The 22,123-nt window shown below is 45.6% G+C and overlaps 1 protein-coding gene and 1 pseudogene across 1 annotated transcript; one reads left to right on the top strand and one right to left on the bottom strand.

The window, feature by feature from the left end:
• Positions 1-76: 76 nt before the first annotated feature.
• LOC146197532 (integrin-linked kinase-associated serine/threonine phosphatase 2C-like) lies at positions 77-15,927 on the top strand. Its single transcript, XM_084599421.1, has 8 exons — positions 77-294; positions 401-601; positions 667-784; positions 2,838-2,944; positions 5,037-5,218; positions 6,287-6,408; positions 9,374-9,575; positions 14,552-15,927. Exons 1-8 carry the CDS (start codon positions 264-266, stop codon positions 14,702-14,704), a joined length of 1,116 nt encoding a protein of 371 aa, XP_084455547.1. The 5' UTR covers positions 77-263; the 3' UTR covers positions 14,705-15,927.
• A 4,233-nt stretch (positions 15,928-20,160) lies between these two features.
• LOC146197531 (uncharacterized) lies at positions 20,161-21,507 on the bottom strand (annotated as a pseudogene).
• Between the last annotated feature and the right edge of the window lie 616 nt (positions 21,508-22,123).

The following is a 22,123-nucleotide window of genomic DNA, read 5'->3' as shown; positions in this document are numbered from 1 at the left end:
TTTTGCGCAACGTTTTTAATTGTCTCAAAGATTATTTGCAGCGTGTTTACTGTTGCTCAAACTGGCCTAGGCTGCCTAGGCTGGCCCAAACGAAATGGCTTGTTATCCGTGCACCCGTGCCACCCGTGCATGATGTATTTGAGGCGGTTTCATTAGCTTACTGCGACTTATGCTTAACATAGTGACTGCACCGAGCAGTGTGGTAGTCAGTGCTGTTATTTTAATTTCTGATTTATTCTGGGTGTGGTTAAAATAGCTTTCAGATGGATTTGTTCAGCGATCTCCCCGAGCCAGGTATCATTTGGATAGCTCTTTCAGCGCCTCTGTCAGCTTGTCCGCAGTGGTGCTTGCGAAGGTGCCGCTCGCACTTAATCCAATTTTCATGCTTTGCATTAAGCAGAAAACGTGTCCAAGGCCATTCGGCAGGAGCCAGTAGCCAAGCAGATCGGCCACAAATTCATCGCAAAGGTGGCGAGCGACGCGCTTTTTGCCGACCTGCCGTCGCCTTCTGCAGTCGTCGGAGAAAACAATCCCATCCCACAAGCGACCAAAAGGCCACATGGCGATGAATACGACTCTCAGAATAAAAGACCTGCGTCAAGTATGAGCGGTCAGACGTCATTTGGGCTCGTAATGGCGTTGCTAATTAGCGCTTTTCTCTTGCAGGTGTTCTGGCTCTGCGTGGCTTCGTGGCAGAACGCAAAGGCGAGCGGGAGGACATGCAAGACGCGCACGTCGTTCAGGACGCCTATCACGCAGACATTCCTCACTTGCACGGTTCCATGTTAGTAACCGCGCTTAGTTTTGGTAAATTTTCATTTCTATTCTAGCCAGGCGCAAAGATGGGCACAGTAGTTTGACATGTTGATGAATCGACGCGTTTACTCAAGTACGCCAGCAATTCTACTGACGCATCTTTCAAGTGCCTTGAGTATTTCTTACCTCGGCGCACTCCTAGGCAAACAAGGCCATCAAATACAAATTGTAAATGTTTGCGACAACGAACACATTAGGGGCACTGCAGTACAGGAGTTCGTAGTACAGTGCTTCACATACTTTTCTATAACACTTGAACTGCACTCTGTGGCCTCACTAGTCTGACCTAGGGATCAAAAACAGTATTGTGCCACACAGAGATCTTCAGTACAGGATGTGATTTACTGGAACGTGCGATTAAATGGCTTAAGTATGTGAGGTGTAGTGTGTATGTGACATGTGCAGTGCTTTTAACCTGCTACAGTGATGACAGTGGTAATGGGTATGGTTAGCCAGTTCATTTTGCTTGTTGTCATGCCACCATTTGTTGGCTCTATTTACAGGGCTAAAAAACATTTTTTATTATTAGCAGATGCTTTGTTACTATTTTTTATCTTTTCATATTGAACATTGTTGGGCTATGCTCGCCATAATGGCTCAATGGTTGGGGCTTATTACTGCTGAACCTAATAATGTAGGGTCAATCCTGGCAATGGCAGCTGGTTTTTGATGGGGGCAAAAAGCAAGGTGCCCGTGTACTGTGTGATGTTGGCACATGTTAAAGAACCCCAGGTGACTAAAATTTCTGGAGCCCTCCACTATGGCATCTCTCATAGCCTGAGTTGCTTTGCAACACAACCCAAACCCACTTTCTGGGCTATTCAAGTCCAGGGTTGCTTATGCAGCTCCCTTTCCTTTAGTTTTTGTCTTAAAAGGTTTCTGTTCCACCTGGAGTAACTGGTTGACTCCAGTGAATGGAATGTGCAGAGGCCTGGCACAAATGTTTTTGCCCTCTGTCTTGTGTTGTTATGTATCACATTTGTTGCATGTATTGTGTCTTTGCACATAGGGAGCTTTTGTAGGAATTGGTGTAAGTATACAGTGCAGTGAAAATTCAGTATAAAAGCACCAAGAATGACGTGCAGATTTGGTGAACAGCTGGAACATCTTGTCAGATGCTCACGGCTATTTGGCATCAAACGTATGAACTGGTTCAATGGTAATGAAGATTTATTAAAGGCCAAGAAACAGTGTTACACGTGAGTTGTGGGATGGAAGAAAATGCAAATGGTAAAATAAAGAAAAGCACCCTGCAGGAAAAAAAAAAAAAAAGACATTGCCAGAGTCGCACTAGTGCATGCGCTGGCTTGTGCTACTAAATATGTCAGACGGAAAGTTTATGCCTGCAAAATCATGCCAATATACTTTTAGGTATATGTTGCTGGTGTGTGCACATTGTTTTTCATGTTTTCATGAAAAACAACATGTTTTCATGATGCCAGCAAGTAATCTAGCAAGAGTTCAGCACATGTCTTTGCCTGTGAATCTTATGCCTTTCTCTTGCCTTCCTGTAGGCTGCATAGTGAAAGCTAAACTGTTCACCAGATGCTCTAATAGGAAGGTGTATGAAAATGTTTGGCTGGTTTTGTATGGCCGAAACCGGATGTTTAACAATTATCTGCTACAATAGCTACGGCATTTGGCTGCTGAGCCCTAGGTACAAGATCGAATCCTTGCTATGGCGATTGGTAGTGAAGTAAAACCTGCTAGTCAGCTTCTATATAAAGCGGAAATTCGTGCGCAATGATGACATGATCATGTGTTGCACAACATGGTGCACGTTAAATAATTCAAGGTGGTAAAAATCAATTTTTAGCCTTTTATTTTGACATCCTTCCTTCATAGGCCACACGCTGATTTAGACGTCAAACTCTGCATAGGGCTACACATAATGTAACATATGCTGTTTGTGCAGATTAGTGTAAGGGAAAATATGGCGAATGGCTCACTGTGCAGAGTGCCTCTTGTTGGTAATCGTTTATAATTTAACATGTTTTGCTTGCTTCTCTATTTGTCTGCAGATGTCGGCTCGCATACTATGCCGTCTTTGACGGACACAACGGCTACCGAGCATCGCGGCACGCTGCTCAGCAGCTGCACCGGCAGCTGGCCACCCGATTCCCGAAGGGTACTGCCTGCCTCCCCATTCTTCCGACCTTGTCTTAATCGCTTAGGGCCCAAGGTCAGTTTAGTCCCCACATCTTCTTGCTTCTCCCTGGGCAGCTGCACCCACGTCATTCACTCACAGTCAGAAGGTGAAAGGGAAACACTTCTGTGGGGCCCCCACTGCTGGTGAAGTACTGTGTCTGCGTGCACGGACAGCTTCCTTTCTGAGATATTAATTCTCGGTTACAAAATACAAACACACATGAAAAAAGATGCTGATTGAAGTGCAGTGTTGCTTCATTTTGCAAAGTAAGCATGTCAGACACTGACTTAGACAGTGAAGACTGACATGTCTCGCATTTTTTTTTTTTTTTTTTCATTTTGTGATAGATGTTTTTGCAAAATCTAGTTTCACACATTCATGCTGCAATGCAATGTTCACTCTCTGCAGTTTGTCCTCCTCAGACCGAGCAATGGGAAACTGATCTGTACGTTGGACAGCAGACTTGCAGGTTTGGCAGCATTGGCGTGGCCAGAAATATTTTTGAGGGAGTGTTTTACGCCGCTATTCGAAAAAAAAATAGGCAAGAAAAAAAATTACATAAGGAGGGGGAGGGGGAATGCAGAGCTCAGGAAATTTCGAGGGGCGTTTTGACACAAAAACTCCCCTGCACCCCCCATCCCTTCCGCTCATTCTTTTGCTTCCTGGCTACGCCCCTGTTTGACGGGTATGGAAGGAGATTCAGTATTGTAAAAAGCTCTTCTTCATGTCGTTTTAAAACCTGTGCTTCTATCTTTGTATATCTACTTTTGTCGCTTTCCTTGTCTTCAGGAGGTTTCAAAAAAGAGGGAATTCACATGAACATATTTTACGATGGTCATCAAAACAAGCAAGTAGATTAGCATGCATCTTATGGATGTTAAAGCAGGCATTTATAACAAGTTATAATAGTGATGCCAACACTCTTAAATAAGCGTGCATGAGCGATGACAGAGCTCAAATTTTTTATGTCCACTTCAGTAACATAATTTTTTCATAATGGACATTTTCCACCCATAGCCAAAGATTTGAAATGCTGCAAAACATGTTTGAATAATTTGGAAAAATTTCTTCAGTCATAGGGCCAAAATAATTATTTCCTATGCATTTGTGAAAAATCGGTACCACAGTTCACACTGCAGGTCTTGGGAGACTATTGCATGAGAGATGCATTGCTGCAGCACATTTCTAAAGACTGTGCATGAGTTTCATGCTGAGTTTTTGTGTTATTGCTATTTCATTCTTATTTGCATCCTTAAACTAGACAGCTTTGAATATAGTAGCAGTCTGCTATGTTGCTCGCCTCTTAATCCATTCCATGGAGCTACCTTGATGTCGCACCTCTGTCATTCACAATTGCCAACCCGTTACTGAGGTCTCTGGGTGCTTCAGACTACAAGGAACGCTGCCTCAAATCACCAAGTAAAAGGCTCCATGGGTGGATTTATGTTCTGTGTACCAGTTGTGTGCGTAGAGCTTTTTTTCTCAACTAGTCAAGATACAGTCTGTATTTGCCCATTGTTTCACCAAGCAGCTTTTTAGCTGTGCAGTGCTTGTTGCCCAGCTTTTGTCTTTGCCTGCTCAAATGGGTGGTGAAAACGCCTATGCTGTAATGGAATGGCATTGGTGCAGCTGAAAAGGGAAGCCTTCCTCTTATTCATTCATTGAACTGTTCATTATTCAGATCCTTTGTTAGGTAGTAGATGTGCTGTTGTGCATAAAAAGCTGCAGCAATATTGTGGGTCTCTGGATGCTTGCTGATGTGTATGTTTCATTGTCAGCTGCACCAACCTTGGATGTACCTTGTTGCCTCGTTAGACTCTAGTGATATAACATTCGCATTGTGTTACATTCTTCATTGTAATTCTGGCGCTGTGAGTTAAATTTACTGACACGCCTCCCAAGGCCCAGAGACATTGTTGCTACTAATTTCTTGCTAAAATGTGTGCTGTCAGGCAGGCCTTGGTTGTTCTTGACTTCAGGGACCAGCATATCAGCTAAGCGCCTACTTACAAGCACCAGGTGGATAAGATGAAACAGTGCTCATAATCTGTGTCTTGTGTCTTTTTTGCAGGGGACATGAGCCATGTGGAGAAGGAGATTAAACGCAGCATCATGGAGAGTTTCAAGAAGACAGATGAGGAGTTCCTGAAAAGAGCAGCGAGCTACAAGCCTTCTTGGAAAGATGGCACGACAGCTGTAATTGTGGTTGCCATTGACAACACTCTGTACATTGCCAACCTTGGAGACAGCAAAGTAAGTGTGCTTCATTCGAAAGAACAAAGAAATGGGCTTGCTATCCTGAATTGTAATACTGCCCGGAGTCTGAGGTTTTGCATTTTGGTGACTTGAGTTGAGAACAAACCTGATCATAGCAGACATTTTCTTTGTGGTAAAGTGACACAATATAACACGGTGCTGCATACATCCCATTTTCCTGCATCAATCCAGGCAGCGTGCACAGACCAGCTGTCTCTGTGAGCATTTGAAGTGCAGAGCCATTGTGCCTAAAAGCACAGTTGAAAACAGAATAAGGTAAAGAACATGCCAGGTCATGCGCACTTGATGCCGTGGCATGACGGTTCATTTCTAGCCTCAGTGCGTGTTGTACGGTCTTTCTCACTTCACGCCTGAGCCTTGTGCTCGCCAGAACCCACACATGATACGAACATACACCTTTAACATGCAACTTGATCTTCATATTCACATGCTCAGAGGCATATTGTAGTGAAACAAGGAACCTTTGAGGTGTATGTTTCGGCATCTCCCTAGTATTTATTCTGTTTTGGCAGGACATGTAGAAGCAAGTGCACTGTGAAGGTTACAGCCACACCCTGTGATTTTCAATTGTGTAATATATTCTTTATTGCACTCTGCATCTTGGGAAGGTCTCAAGGTACCTTGTGTGTGCAATCAGACACAGAAAAGTTTTGTTTGTGGGTACTTTCCCACTCTGTATACCCACTGTGGGAGCTGAGTGGGTATGGTGCTTGACTGTTGAGCACGAGATTTCTGGTTTGAGTTCCTGCCGTGAAAATCTGATTTAAAGTGAAGCCAAAGCAAAAGAGGTCTACTTGCGCTAGTGCTGACATCTGTGCAAAAAAAGCCCATTCGGTCGAAATGAATGCCAAGCAGTCAATTGCGGCTCCATCATTCTTTCATCCCTTCCCTCTTGGCACTGTTCAGGTGTCCACCTGAAGGGTAATCACTGCATTTCCTTCCTCACTCTACTTTGTGAACCTTTAGCTTCGCAGCAGTAGGCCATCGGCAAGATTTGTGGATCGTATTGTGAAGCAGATTACCTTTCGGCTGTCCTCTTTACAGGCCATCCTTTGTCGATATCATGAAGAGTCCAAAAAGCATATTGCAGTTCCACTGAGCAAGGATCACAGCCCAACGGACTATGGTGAAAGGATGCGCATACAAAAGGCTGGAGGATTTGTGAAGTAATCACTTTTCACTCACTTTTGTTTTGAAATTACTTTTCACCTTGTATTATTGCCTTAAAGACGATTTTTGGGATTTCTTGTGAGAGGTGGGATTACAAGATGATAATTATGCAAGTGTTAAATGGGCAATTACACTCACTGCAAATGTTGATGGGCAGGTGATGGCAGCAACTTCACACGGAGGGCCGCTTCAGTCTGTAGCTGTTCGGAGAGAACCAAAATAGCAGGCATAGCAGTTCCGATGTGTGGTCAAGCTGTGGGAAGAGGATGCACAGTGCAGTTAGATATGCATTGGCAATGAAGTTATGTAAGAAGTATGATTCATTTTAGAGAACTGAACAGTGCCTTATGATGCAAGTAAAGACTGCTGATGCAATGATGAGTGCCAAAGTTTCAACTTTTTAATTGAAGTTTTATTGCTGTTACACTGTTACTATTAAATTTTCAGTGAGAATGAATGAATCTTACAGCCCAATTATGTAAGGCTTCAAGTGTGTTAGATGGGTTTGAGGTGGATATCACGTTGGAGATGCATATTTTGACTTTGACCTTATATAAAATCTACGCACCAGTAATTTTATATGCTGTAGTGCATGCCTTAGGTGATGTTTTGGAAATATGGGAGGCATATATATTTGCAGCTGATGTAATGTTAGTGATATGCATACACCAAGAAAAATCTGTGCTTAGAGGGATGCTAAAGTGGAATACCAAGTCAAGCAGCATTCGTAGGCTAGCAATGCGTGATAGCAAATACCTCATTGATTCCGAAAACAGCACGATGGGCTTTCTAGCTTATCGTGCTGTTTTCATGCAGTGATCATTGTATGATCACTGCATAAAAATATGTTAAAGTAAAGTACACGTGGCGCCACCACTTGTGAATTTCTGCAACTGTGCATGGCCTCGGTTGGTTGATCATTTTCTCCTGCAATGCTATTTCAACAGCAGTAGGTAAGTACTATTATTAGGGAACCAAACTCATCTTAATTGGCAGCATGCTCATAGAATTTTTTGTTAGTGTTGGCATGAGAGGTTGGTATCAGATGATCAAGTGCGTCCCAAGATGCTGCCTCTTCAAAAATTTAAACACACATCTATGTCCCACAAAAATAATGATCATATTCAGTGAATTATGGCACAGCCAACTGGTGTCATTTCATGAACTTGTACTGCATCTAAAAACATAGATTAGTCATTGCCCTCAGCCTGCTTCTACAAGGTGTCAATATTTTTTATTTTTTTCCCCGAAAAAAATAAAAAAAGACACCTGACAGCTTGTAGAAGCAGGCTGAGGGCTACGACTAATTCATGTTTTTAGATGCAGTCCCAGTTCATATCGAGGAAGATTGTTTTTGTCGCTGTCTATATGCATAATGCGTTTCCAGGACTGATATACGAGCAATTTTGCTGTGCAGGTGCCACATTATTTAGCGATCACTTTGTTTCACTAGTTCGCATCACAGCACACGAGTCTAGTTCTCACCTCGACCAGTCTATTCCATAGACACCGCCTAATAACAAAGTTACGGGCTTCGATTCTCAATTATGTATCTTGAAAACTTTTGCCCCCGTTAGCAGAATTTACAAACAGCTTAGATATTTGTATGAATTTGCTTTCACGCATTACTTGTGAAGAATTGGCAAGATGCAGGGTGATGTGAATGCATGGATGCTGACAGGCTACAGTTTTAGTCTTCTTTATTTCATGAATATTACCTTCCTGGTCCTGGAAGTTATTGTATCCGCACTAGGGATGCAGGTCCCACACCAGGCTGTGTTTTTCACTCCCATTCTTGACTTGAACGAGACCATGTATCATGGCATTGCCAAATCGGGCAGTACTTTTGAGATATAATTCGAACCCAACTGGACCCTTGGATCCCGAATTAGGCGATTAATGCTAGGCAATGTATGGATGTTGTCCATACAGCTTGGTTAAAGCAATGTTTCATATTTATGTTTATAGGTTTTCCACATAATGTGGTAGATTATAACTTCATGCTAATGAGCATGTGCGACTCCCAAACTGTGATGTTAATGTCCCTAATTCGCATTTGACCTAACCATGATTAATCTGCTGTCGTTTTGTTTATAAATGCTACTTGTAGAAAGACTACGACAAATCTGAAATCTTTTTTTTTTTGCAATATTGCCATGCGTACACTCTTAGCTACAAGTGTGCATATTCTTGGTATGAAAGCTGTTCAGTTTGTCGTCCTCAAAAAGGGGCATGAACGTGCATTACTAAAACCAGTGCTGTTTGCAAATAAACAGTGTTATTGTGCTCTCCTAAGGTATGTCTCAAATTTATGTATTTTTGCCTTAGCCAAACTCGTCAGGGAAAAGTAATTAAATGGGAAATTACGAGAAGGTGACCCATTTAATAATCCATGTCAATGTCGTTGAGCTGGCGGACTTAATGCTTGACAACTTGTGCAAGAAAAACGACCATTGTCTCTTTTAATAGTGACTGGCATTTGTTTTAGCAGTGCGGAATTTTATTTATGCCTTGGATGTTTTCCTCAAAACAGGTGCAGTTCTAGAGTGTGATATCTCTGCATTTCTTTTTTCTTCATTTTCTAGTGCTATCTTCGAATACTGTGCCTGCTGGTTGTGTTATTCATATCTTCATTGCTTTTGCTTGTGTTTGACTAAAAATAAGTCCCAACATACCAAACATGGTTGTTGGGCTTACTCTTTTATAATTATAATTAGAAATTTGTCTGATATTACCAACATTTGAATGAAACATAATGGTTTTGCTGCACTTAGAGTGGCCGTCAACCATTGCTATCATGTAAACTTGACCTTATGCACCATAAACTGATGATGCGTCATTGGGTTTCATTTGTTTGATTTCTGTTCTCATGCAGTGTTTTGTGAACTAAATTTCCCTAATACTGAAGCACATATTAAGCGACTGACTGCTGTGATATGGCTGACGCCGCTTTGCCCGCAGGGATGGCCGAGTGCTGGGTGTGTTGGAGGTGTCGCGCTCGATCGGGGACGGCCAGTACAAGCGGTGTGGTGTCAGCTGTCTCCCAGACGTCATGCGTTGTCAGCTGACACTTGCTGATCGCTTCTTGGTGCTTGCTTGTGATGGCCTCTGGAAAGTCTTCACATCAGACCAAGTCCTCAACATTGTGCTCACCATGCTACAGGTAAGCATGCCGATGGCTGCACACCATCTTCAGCATGTTTACCATGTAGGGCTAGCCAGCGCATTGCAAAGGAACACGCTTTAGTTTCAAATATATATTTTTCTATGTTAGCTTTGTCACCAAGGGAGTAATTGTAAATCTCCTGTGACACCTTTCAATATAGTCACAGTTAGCATGGCATCCAAGGTGTGGCATCCTCTGCTTACACTGACCCTGCTCACCAGTAGCACTGTAGTCGGGATTACGCAGTATCAACACTTGAGCATGTAGGTATAGGTGACAATGTCATATGAAAAGATGATGTCCATTTAACATGTTTTAGTTTGGGCAGTGATGACTGCTTTGCCCAGCCTGGAGCATCAACAGGTCCATAACTTCTGCTTTCGATGTCATCAAGGAAATTCGCTGCTTTCCGAACCTTTACGAAAGCGAAATTACTTTATCACTAAACGCTAGTGTTTGGCACTTGGCCTGTCTACTTCGGGTGGTGTCGCTCAACCTATTTAATGATCCCAGCTTTTTTTGAGCCAATCATGGACTTTTTTTTTTAGTGACTTCAAATGAGTGATTTGTTTGTACTGTTTCGACGAGATAAGGGTCTTCTCACCTAAGCTTTTTTCAGACATTGAACGAAATTTTTGCTACTGATATTTTTTTGTGAAGTGGAGCTTCAGCTGGGGGGGGGGGGGGGGGGGGGGGGGGGGCAGTCTACTGCCGTCAGCTCACCATTCTTTGCCATATAGTCGATGAGATTGGAAGTACAGCCCAACCTTGTGAAGTCCACACTGTAAAGACCCCTCTTCTTTGGAAAGCTAAGGTTATTCAGGGATTTGTTGGCCTATGTCCCTTTGTGTACCATTTTACTAAACATCTTGTCAGCCTGGGGCATCCACCAACAGGAAAGACAATATTTCATTTGGGGGCTTACCATAGTGGAAGTTTCTCTATCGCACATCTTGTTGCTGGCCATGCCACTATATAGGCTTATTTAAAGCAATTCGTCCAAGCTTGAACTCACACCAACACTGCCAGTGGCATTGGGTCTGGTGCTGTCCTTGCCTTATAGCAGCACCATAATGTGTCATTCCTTTCTGCACTGCCAGCAAAATTACTTCATCACTGAACATGAGAGTTCGGCTCTGGAATAGGCTCTTTGAACTTCTCCCTTACCTGGTCCAAATTTCATAGTCATGACCTACTGCCATGCTTTGTGGCGACTTGAGTCGCATATATTTGCTAAACGACCCCACATGTCAACTTCACGGTTAGCCTTTGTACCTTCAAGAATATTTATTCACAGTCACATACCAGTTCATACATCAGCAGCATAACACACTTTTTCTTCCCTTACCCTGTGGAGAAGCTTTTCTCGAGTGGGACCACCACTTGGCTATGCCTCTATAAGATTTGTGACTCACTGAACATCGCCAGTCTGCAGAAGTGCGCTTTCTAGCTGAAACCCTTCGTAAAATGTCTTGATTCTGCAATTTGGAATGCTCTCCTAAGACTGCTAGCTCTCCACAGTAACACTCTACGTCATCGAAAAGTCCACTCTAACAGGCCCAAGTTGCTGCTAATAGTTCCTCAAAGGCACTATTCTACTGTTTTGAAGGGACTTCACAACATAACCACCAGTCATCTTAGTGTTTCGTGCACATACAATTGGGGTTTCTTTTTTGTCTCACTTGGTACCACCGCACTATATCGTTGACAATGCAACAGCGCAAGGAAAAGACTCTACATTACTTATTGGTTCCTTTCAACTTGCTGTCATTCCCTTTAATCTTTTTACTGTGTTAGTCTTTACCGGCAGGTCCTTTTTTAGCATCCTGCTTAGGCGGTGAATAGATTGTCATCGCTAGTTATTTATGTGGCCAGGGGCGCTGTAACATGTCCGTCAGCTACAGCTTGTGCCATAAAATTTGGAAACTTTCATCTTCAAGACGTTACTGTTCACTGCTGTACTCTATGTCATTTACTCACAGACTGAGTGTGCTGCCCCCCCCCCCCCCCCTCTTTTTTTTTTTTTTCAAAAGTCGCTTATACTACTTCTGGTGTTTCATCACCACAAGCTTGCCAAATTCTATTATCAGTACCAATGGACTTTATAATAAACACCTCAATCCAGCATTGACCTAACATATGCATCTCCTGCATTTCACCTCTGACTACCTTTGTTACATGCGTTGACAATAATTCTTCCAGCCGCTTTCCGCTTGCTCAACCACACAGTGTACACAAGATGCGAGCGTGCAATCTAATCTGGCCATCAAACATGCCTGAATCTATTTGTGCAACACGAACCTTTCAAAGTTACCTTACGCCATTGCTATTGGGAGGACTTCTCTCTAGGCTCCTTCGTCCTCTGTGGGGTCCATCTCACCATGTCAGACCTCAAAAATCCACTCCTCGTACACTGCTTTGTAGGGTAGCTAACTTGGGCTATGCAATTGCCCCGCTTAATTTATTTGTGAACCCCTCGGTTAGAGAATTTTACAGGTAGGCATACAATATCTAGTGTGCATGGCACTGATACCTGCATCACCTCTGAGAGTAGGCATTTGGCATTGTTTGTGAGGCACAAACAAAAGTAAGAGCTGTTGTTGCAGCAGAGCCCAGTCTAGTGAAGGGCCTGAATGTGCTTTGATGATGTTGCAGTGCATGGGTCCACAACAAGTGCTGCACGTCACTCTTAGCGGTCAAGTATTTGTAAAGTCTGGCTGTGCCACTGGTGCCAGACTGCCATGGAGGCGGCCCTTTTATTGCATAGCTGCCTCATAGAGACCTCCTCCAGCAGAGTTAGGTTGTGGCAAAGGGGTTATGTATACAGCTGAACAAGGGCGCTTGGGTGCAGGGTCTGTACTGACAATAGCGCCTGTAAGTGTTGAACGGTGGGTCTGAGGTGGTGGCTTCAGGGCAGCCACTATCATCATCTGCAGCAAACATGCCATGCTGCACCCTCTCAGTGGGGCTAATGTCAATCCAGAATCCGCGTTCAAACATTTACGTTTCCTGTGAGAGAAGACATTAGATAGGTTAATAGAGCCTGTCAGAATCGAGGTAGATGGAGGGATGAGACTTTTCTACAAAGAATGGTAGCAGCAGCTACAGTATTACAGTAAAACCTTGTTACGAGAGACACTCAAGGGACCCGAAAAAGATGCCTCTTGTAATCAAGGTCTCTTGTAACCAAAAATTCTAAAAGCACTGTGTAGATCAGTGCACTGTTCATCAGCATATAAATGCATTCACACGCATTAACAGGAAATTTTTCAGGAAAGCTTAAAGAAGTTATTCATACTGGTATGTATTTTTGTGAGTGCAGAGTGTATTCCTTCCCGAATTCTGGAGGTAAAGCACTTCACCTTGCAAGCCTTCTTGTTGCTCTAATACCTTTGAAGCACTCTTACATGCTCATCACCCTCAGATGCTGACACTTTTTCTCTGAAAGGTCCTCGTAGTCATCTTCTGTAGAACATGTTCCATTTACTTGCACGAGAATTGAAGTCTGTAAGCTCTTCAGGAGCACGCAAGATCCACATCTGCAGATACGAATTCCTCAAAAGATTCTGTTACCTCAGCAGTCTCTTGGATGCTCGCTCAAGCTTCATCTTCAAGAAAGCTTTCCACAGTAACCATATATGGGTCCTCTTACACCATGTCATCACATTTATAGCCTGCTTGTATGAAACGGTTTTACTCAGCTTCATTTCGCAGGCCATTTCAGACACCTGAACAGCAAACTTCGCATTAATTACTATTGTAGTCTTGCTGCCTGTCGAGCAACAGGCGTTCTACCATCGTCGTTTTGTACAGCATTTGATAGAGTGCATAATTCCTTTGTTGGTTGAAGGTAGGGTGTGGAGTTTGGAGGGAAAATTAACTTTGGTGGCTTTGAGCACAAGAACTTCGGTGCTTTTGGTGCTGCAAGAAGCATTGTTCACAAAGAGAAAGACACCAGGATTCTGAGCTTTTATCTTGTGATCAAATTTTAACAGCGAGGAGTTAAAAATGCTGGATGTCATTCATGCATTTTGATTTGCTTCGTAGGTGACAGTAATGCGATACCAGTGGCTGAAACAGCGGGGTTGTTTTGACTTTCCAGTCATGGGGAAGCACTCCTCAGTTCCTGACATATACAACAAAAAGGATGCTGATATGGAACAGAATTTAGCTAATAGAATCTGAAGTTCATCATGTATGAGTTGGTACGCTTCAGCTTCATTGCATGAGCACACCTGGGTTGTGTCTCTTCTAAATAGTGAAGAATTACTCCAGGGACCTGAAAATGTTGTCCTTAGTAACCGAGTGTCTCTTGTATGCAATGTTGTTAACATGGCAGACATAGGAAAATCAACCAACCCATTTTTAAATGTCTCTTATAACCGAGTGTCTCTTGTAACAGTGTCTCTTGTAACGAGATTTAACTATTATTAATGTTATGGTCCCTCTCTCTCCATGCCCAAAGAATACGCAAAGGCACCGAAGCAAAAGGCAGCACGGATTGACTGAAGAACTAGAAGTGTACCACCGCTTTCTTTTGCCTCTTGGGTCAGACTCTTTCCAAAACACTGTACATTTTCAGTTTGTGAATACATCTGCTCATGGCATTAATTAGTTATCAAATATGTACTCCATGTGCTGTTATACATCTCTGAAGTGAAGCACAGCATCATGATATATGCTGCAAGGGGGATGATGCACACTGTCATCGTGCCAAGTGCCATAAGCCCTAGTGATGCCACTGCATATTTGTCAGATCTTCCTTTTTAAAGACTAGTAGGGAAGTATGGGAGCAGTTTTATTCTTTCTTTAGTATCTCTTACCTACTCCTTTGGGAGCTTCTCTAAACAGACTAAGCTGCAACAAAATTTTGCTTTATTTTTCTTTCTGAGGTTTTCTAGGACCAACTGACCTTAATGTTGGAACTCACAAAAGCTGTTTTTTTTCTCCTATTCCACCCTTTTTCTATGCAGGATGAAACAATAACAGCAGAAGGTGACGAGAAAAGGACACTAGACCTTCGATATGAGGCTGCCTGTAACAAACTGGCCAATGAAGCTGTGCGGAAGCTCAGTGGTGACAATGTCACCGTTGTCATAGTTCACATAGCACGTGACAAGCACTGAGTCCTTGGCCTGGTCACCAGCGGTCCTGTGCTCTAATGAGCTCGTGCAGCAAGATTTGTCGTTTTGCATATGTGCGCTTTCAAGAGTTTTTTTCTCATCATCACATTTTTTCACGTGCCTAGCTCAACTTTCTTTTTGCCACTAGTGCAGCACATTTGATAGCATTACTGGCTGTGTTCTGTCAGTTAATTTAGGCAAGGGCGAGAAGAACAGCTACTCAGGCCTGGGGCATTATTGTGGAAACAAACTTGATGGCAGACTTCATCATTGCAGCGATACAGACTGGTATAATATATGCAGTTTTCTACTGGTGAGAGCTTTGTTATAAAAATTAGCTACATCTGTGGAGTTAGTATGAAAATGCAAGGGACCTGTTAAACGTCTGACACTTTTGAATGTAGTGTATGGGAGGAATTTAGAATTGGAGCACATTCTATGAAAAAGGAGCTGTACTAGACGCATGTGTAAGCACTGATTAAATTGTCGCATTTCATGTTATGGGAAGGCGTTATACAGTTCTTTTTCATGAGGCTGCGAGTATGAGTTCCCTTTGATTGAGCTGAAATTCATTCAGAGTACTCTTTGTTTTAGTATGTGCCAGAAAACTGAAAGGATGGTGTGTTTTCATTGTTATAAAGTTTATCATGACAAAATTGTCTGTGTGTGGTTATCATGTAGTGCTTTAACGCCGGTGAGAAGACATTATTCTTATTTTGTTAAGAAATAGTATGGACAAAAAATGCTCTCGAGCATTAACCTTTTTGCTAAAGCTCCATGCACTCTGTTTTGCTAGTATAATTGTTTATTACCTATACTTGATATTTTACATGAAGTATACTGTTCCAAATGGGCAGGCATTTTTATTTTTGTTTTCTAGCTGTTTTGCTTGCGCTAGTTATATGGGAAAGTGATACAGGATTTCCAGTTTGCTTCTTTTTTTAGTGACATCATGTTCAGCTATATTTTTCCCCTGAGCCGTACACATCAAAAGTTTCCGACTAGTACATTCTACTGCAAATGACTCTTAAAGGAGCCAAACTTAACTGCAACAATACTGGGCTTTGTCGAGACAGATGCACTATAAAATGCACACACTTGCTCCCATCCTCATTATGTTTTATGATGCAATGATGTAAGTGATGCTAAGTGGGCTTGGCATTGCTGAAAGTATAGTTTCTGCTCTTTACAACATGTGATATAATAAAGGAACACGCATTTCGACAGCAACATTCTTTAATTGCTCAAAACACCACCACCTCATGACGTCTGCAGGAGGGCTACTAAATTAGTGCAAGGCTTCTGGGGCATGAATGCTGTCTGGCTCTGTTCTCACTTCTAGGGACTCGCTGTCCTTAGAAGCCCACTTATGTTGACCGGAGAGAAAATGCACTTCCTGTTGACCTCGAAATGACTGTGCTTTGCACTAGCTATGACCAACCTTTACCTGCTGACTTCTGGTGTTTAGATGCTCCCTACCCTGCTTGCTATACCTCTGAATCCACTGTTAGCCAAGGGGACGATATGACGTGTAGGCACAAGCAGTGCAAGCTGGTAAAAACGAAAAGCCATCTGCCTTTGCACGTTGGGTTGCAGGGATGATTCATATGCGCAAGTGTAGCTGTTTACTTGTACAGGCCACGTAGGAATGGACACTATACAGTGAACACGGCAGGTGCAGTTGGATACCTTCTTAACCTTTCGTAACATTCACCTATAAATCCTCATGCCATGATACCGCGATATTCTCCCTTCTGTCTATTTTTTGGCCGCGACCCTTTGCTCTCCTTTGACACCTTGCTGCCTCTTGACTCCTACTGCAGTTACGCTTCTGATGTGATCGCCCGTGATTATGCCGCCCGCCATATAGCTTGAGACCGGCTTGGCGCGTCTCAGCTCTCTTAAAAGCGCTGTTACAACCTTCATCGTGGCATCCACTACCCTCCTGGCTCTCTCATACTCCTTTGGCTCCCAGCCTGCATTGTGGGCATGTGCGAGATACTCCTGCCTCATTACGTGGCAGGAGTGGCAGGACCGCGTATTGCGGCAACTCACCGACGTGACTGAGATCGCGCATCTGCACCCCAAGTATCCTTCCAGAACCCCACACCCAGAAGTTGTGCATATCGCCTGACTGAAACTGTATCGTTGAAGTTCACCTGTATAGTACGCACCAGCAAAACGATGGGGAGCGCAGGAAAAATGGCGAGATTCAAATACTCCTGGCACGGTTTTAATCCGGGGCCTTCCATTACGGCCTGCCTTGTAGCTTTGTGACGTTGAAAACCCCACAATCCGCAATCATTACATTAGCAGTTTTAATTCCATGCTTACGTTGAGGAATTGCCATTAAGACAGTAATGGATTACGAATTTTTTTTAAGCTATTGATAAAACTACTAGGCGTGCTTACTGCAGGCAGTCTCCAGCAATGTTAAGGCTGCCTGTCTATCATTAACACACAAAAATTTGCGAACGATTATGTTACTTCCTAATGCGAAATTTGAGCGCAGCTCATCAGCTGTTTCACCTTTTCGATAGATTGAGGCAAAGGTTTCGAGCAAGACCTTTTACTGGGAGCAAGACATATCTACAATTACAGGCAACTTTTTTTTTAATTGTTCACACAAATTTCTTCAGGAAAACACTCCACTAACAGTTCTTGACTGACATGAAGAAAGCTTTGCGGTCATCTGAAGCCTTCCACTACACCACCCTTTTCTTTACAGCTGGAATAAGGTGTCCACACAGAATTGACAGATACTGAGTTTTGTCTTTGCTATCAACCAATTTTAAATGCCCCTGATGCCTGCTGTACTGTGTTGTTCCAAGGGACGCCTGGATCGAACGCCCGGCGGGGTCAGCTTCGTATATGCGTTCTAGTGACGTCATCAGTCATGACCGGATGTGAGGTCATTATCACTTCCTGTTATTAGAGGGCCGGATGCGACATGATGACGTCACCATGTGACAGCGTCATAGGCCCGTATTCTGAGTTTGCGTCGTTGTCAAAGTGTCGCTATCTCACGTGACCTCGAGTCATCTGATTGGTGGAAACGCCGGAACATGACGTTGCCGCCTCTCCGGTACCGTAATGGCAACACCCGGTTCCGGCGTTTCGACCAATCAGATGGCTCGAGGTCACGTGAGATAGCGACACTTCGATAACGACGCCAACTCAGAATACGAGCCATGGTCTGTCATTACTCATGGATAATTAGTAGTTAATCATTAGTTTGCGTGACTAATTAGAAGTAGTTAATAAATGGTTAATCATTAGTACTGGTTAGTGACTAGTTAGCCATTAGTACTGGTTAGTGCCACGGAGGAAGAGGGCGGCGGAGCTGGTTGCGAAGCCGACGCGAAACGCTGGAACGGGTTTGGTTTGGTTTATGGGGTTTAACGTCCCAAAGCAACTCAGGCTATTAGAGACGCCGTAGTGGAGGACTCCGGAAATTTCGACCACCTGGGGTTCTCTAACGTGCACTGACATCACAGGAACGGGCGCCAAAGAGCTGCGCTCTAAATCCTGCAGTTCAGTGTGGGTGCTTGCATTATTCATGAATTATCTTTGCAGCATGTACCATGTTTGGTCACGTTTTCCACTTGAGCTCTGAAGCGTGCCTCTCATAATTGGTTCACAGGAATGGAAAGGCGCAGTATCTGTCACACTTGTTTCTGTGGGCACCTGCTGATTTATTTATAGGAAGAGAAAGGCGCGGTAACTGTCTCACTTAGTTTCTGTGGACACCGCAACCGCGCCGTAAGGAAAGGGAGGAAGGTGGGAGTGAAAGTGGAAAGAGGAGCCGTAGTGGGGAGGCTACGGAGTAATTTAGACCACCTGGGGATCTTTAACGTGCGCTGACATCGCACAGCACACGGACGCCTCTTCGTTTCGCCTCCATCGAAACGCAGCCGCCGAGGTCGGGTTCGAACCCGGGTACTCCGGCACAGTAGTCGGGCGTCTTACCACTGCACCACCCCGGCGGAATCGCGCCGTTTGGGAAGGAAGGTGGTAGTGAAAGTGGAGCTGGTTACGAGGGACGAGGAAGGCTGCTCCTGGCCCTACGGAGCTGGGGCTGGTAGGTCACTGCCGCTTGTGGCGGTGGCTAGCCTGCCACCATATTTTTATATTGTAGGCCGTCATTGCACCCGCTACCGTTGTGGTGGTGGACGACGGCCGTTGCGACTCGCGTCTTTCTCTCCCTCTTCTTTTATAGCGCAGCTCTTTGGCGCCGCCGGGGTGGTGCAGTGGTAAGGCGCCCGACTACTGTGCTGGAGTACCCGGGTTCGAACCCGACCTCGGCGGCTGCGTTTCGATGGAGGCGAAACTAAGAGACGTCCGTGTGCTGTGCGATGTCAGCGCATGTTAAAGATCCCCAGGTGGTCGAAATTTACCGTAGCCCTCCACTACGGCTCCTCTTTCTCCCTTTCCACTTTCACTCCCACCTTCCTCCCTTCCCTTACGGCGCGGTTGAGGTGTCCACAGAAAACAAGTGAGACAGTTACCGCGCCTTTCCCTTCCTATAAATGAATCAGCTCTTTGGCGCCCGTTCCTGGGTTTCGCGTCGGCGTCGGCCTCGTAATCAGCTACGCCCCCTTTCAGCCCCCCCCCCCAGCTCGAGCCGGCGCCTCGGCAACCGGAGCCTCGCAGGAACAGAAAGCGGGGGGGGGTCAGCGGCGAACGATGGGGGCAGGAGGGCGCGCAGCAGCAACCGGAGAACAGGAGGAGGGGGGGGGGGTCGCTGCCTGCGCGGCGAAGAGATAGCAGCGACTGGCTGACGCCGCTAGGGAGTCAAGACAACGTGACTGCGTAGATTGATTGATTTATAGGAAGGGAAAGGCGCGGTAACTGTCACTTGTTCTCTGTGGACACCGCGCGGTAAGGGAAGGGAGGAAGGTGGGAGTGAAAGTGGAAAGAGAAAGAGGAGCTACACCGTCGCCGCCATGCAGAAAGAGGAGGGGATCCTCCCCTCTTCCTGCGTGGCGGCGAGGGTGCCCTCCGGTTGCCGAAACGCCGGCTGGCTATTGGCGGATCACGGTGCGTGCATCCCGTTCTCACTCGCTAGGAGCGTCAGCGGCATCAGTCAGTCGCTGCTATATGTTCGTCGCGCAACGTTCCTATGGGTGCACGCGCTGCCTCCCGATATCTCTTCAGTTCTTCGACCACAAAGCTTCTTTCATGACAGCCAAGAACTGTTAGTGGAGTGTTTCTTGAAGGAATACGTGTGAACAATTAAAAAAAAGCTGTCTGTAATTGTACATACGTGTCTTGCTCGAAATTTCTGCCTCAATTTATCGAAAAGGTGAAACAGCTGATGAGCCGCGCTCAAATTTCGCATTAGGAAGTAACGTAATCGTGGGCATTTTTTTTTTCTTCTCTGTTTTCTCTTCTGTCCGGTGGTGGTGAAAAATATTTATTGTCTCAAAAGAGCATTCACAGGGAGTTAGGTGGGGTCCTTAGTACGGGACTCCAGTGGCGTCGGCCGCTGCCCGGGTGCGCTCAACCAAGGCCTTTTGGGCCCGTAGGTCAGAGCATCCGAGCAGGGTCGCCTCCCAGTCCTCCCGTGTGGGGTTGGGATGAGAGGGGATAGCAGGGTTGGAGGGGCAGGCCCACTCCATGTGGCAAATGTCCGAAGAATTCTCCGCACAGTGCGGACAGCTGCGCGAGAAAGAGTGGTCGAAGCGTTTGAGAGCTGCCGGGCACAGCAAAGTATTTGTATAAAGGCGGGGCAGAAGCCGCTCCTCTGCCTTTGAGAGGCCTTTACACGGGCGTGGATAAATGCTGTGGCCAGATCGATATAGTAAAACAATATCTTTGAAAGAATAAGCTGGAGTGAATTCGAGCTCCTGATCATCGGGGTCGGAGGTGAATGCCCGGTGAGAGAGCGCGCGGGCGATGGCGTCAGCTGCAGGCCTCATTTCCCTCAAGGCCCATGTTAGCATGGGTCCAAATGATATTCCGGTGAGCGGGGTCCCCGGTGCAGACGCTGTTTTGAAGAAGCTGATAGGCTAGGTACGGTACCCAGCCTTGCTCGACGTTCTGACAAGCCCCCCGCGAATTGGAAATAATTGCTTTGGAAGTGGGATGGAGCTGCAGCTAATGCAATGGCGACCTCCTCCGCACGTGTTATGTTACGGGCTCGAAAAGTAAGTCCGTTCACTATAGTTCGGATTGGTGGACGACTGCAGCCGTATACCATTCGACCGGAGGCGTTCACGTAGAATACGCCGGGTTTCGATCCATAGTGACGAGCCAGGGCTTCCGCCCGCGCCAGGCGCCGTCCATTATGGTTTTCACGGGCTATATTTGCGGGAAGAGGGCGCACGTGGAGGGCGCATCTCCACTGGGATGGAATGCGCGCTCTTCCATGAGAGTAGTGTGTTGGATATGTAGTCGGACAAGAAGGCGGCAACCCAACGATGTCTTCGAGAGACGTGTATATTGGTTTGTCAAGTGGGCTTCCAGGAGCTCCCGAAACGTGTTCACCATGCCCAGCCCCAGGAGACGCTGCTTGGGGGTGTTTACGGGGAGGTCCAGGGACTGTTTAATAATTTTGCAGATGATGACTTCGAGTGCATCTTCGTCTTGCTTCCGCAGGTGGAGGTACGGAGTCGAATATAGAATTCGACTGGTTACAAATGCATGTGCCAGCCGCAAGGAGTCCTTGCATCGTAACCCCGCCGCGCTTATTAGAAACCCGGCGGACCATGCGGCCCACCTGGTCCCCCACCTTGGGGTGGCGCGGCGCTTACTGTGCCCAAGGACGCAGAATCGAATCCTGGTCTCGGCGACCGCTTTTTCATGGAGGCGAAAAGCAAGGTGCCCGTGTACTGTGCGATGTCAGTGTTCGTTAAAGAACCCCAGGTGGTCAAATTTCCGGAGCCCTCCACTACTGCGTCTCTCAGCCTACGTCGCTTTGGGACGTTAAACCTTTCAGAACAAGCGCTATGGTACCATTCTTTTCCTGATATACCGACTAGTTCTCTTTTACGGCGCCGACTAAGTCATGCCTACGCATACTATGCTTACGCATTAATAATGCACTGTGAGTGGGACGCATCGACACCTTGCGAATGCTCGCGCTGCCCTTGTCCAGCCCCGTGCTGTGACACACCCCTCGAACGTTGCTTACCCCCAGAGACAGCAGACGTGCAGTTCCGCATAACCGTAACGTTCGTCTCATCGCCGCGCACGCGTTTGGTCAGCGCTCGCGTGGTGAGAGAGAAAGAGGAGGAGAGGGAACCGCGGAAACGAGGAAGCCGACCTGCTGACGTCGGCTACGCTGCCGCGGAGCGCGGTATGGTGACGCGTTTCGCTTGAGAGAGACGTTTTAAAACCTAGCGGGATACCTTCCCCTCAGCGACCAGGCGAGAGTACCGAGCATATCGAGCGCAGCTGAAGGCGTGCCTCGCTGCTCTC

The sequence above is a fragment of the Amblyomma maculatum genome, chromosome 3 (assembly GCF_055883805.1).
Source record: "Amblyomma maculatum isolate TAMU_Amacu chromosome 3, ASM5588380v1, whole genome shotgun sequence".
NCBI classification, from domain to species: Eukaryota; Metazoa; Arthropoda; class Arachnida; order Ixodida; family Ixodidae; genus Amblyomma; species Amblyomma maculatum.
Note: the sequence above shows the minus strand (reverse complement) of the source record. Positions and strands in the feature narration are given on the sequence as shown.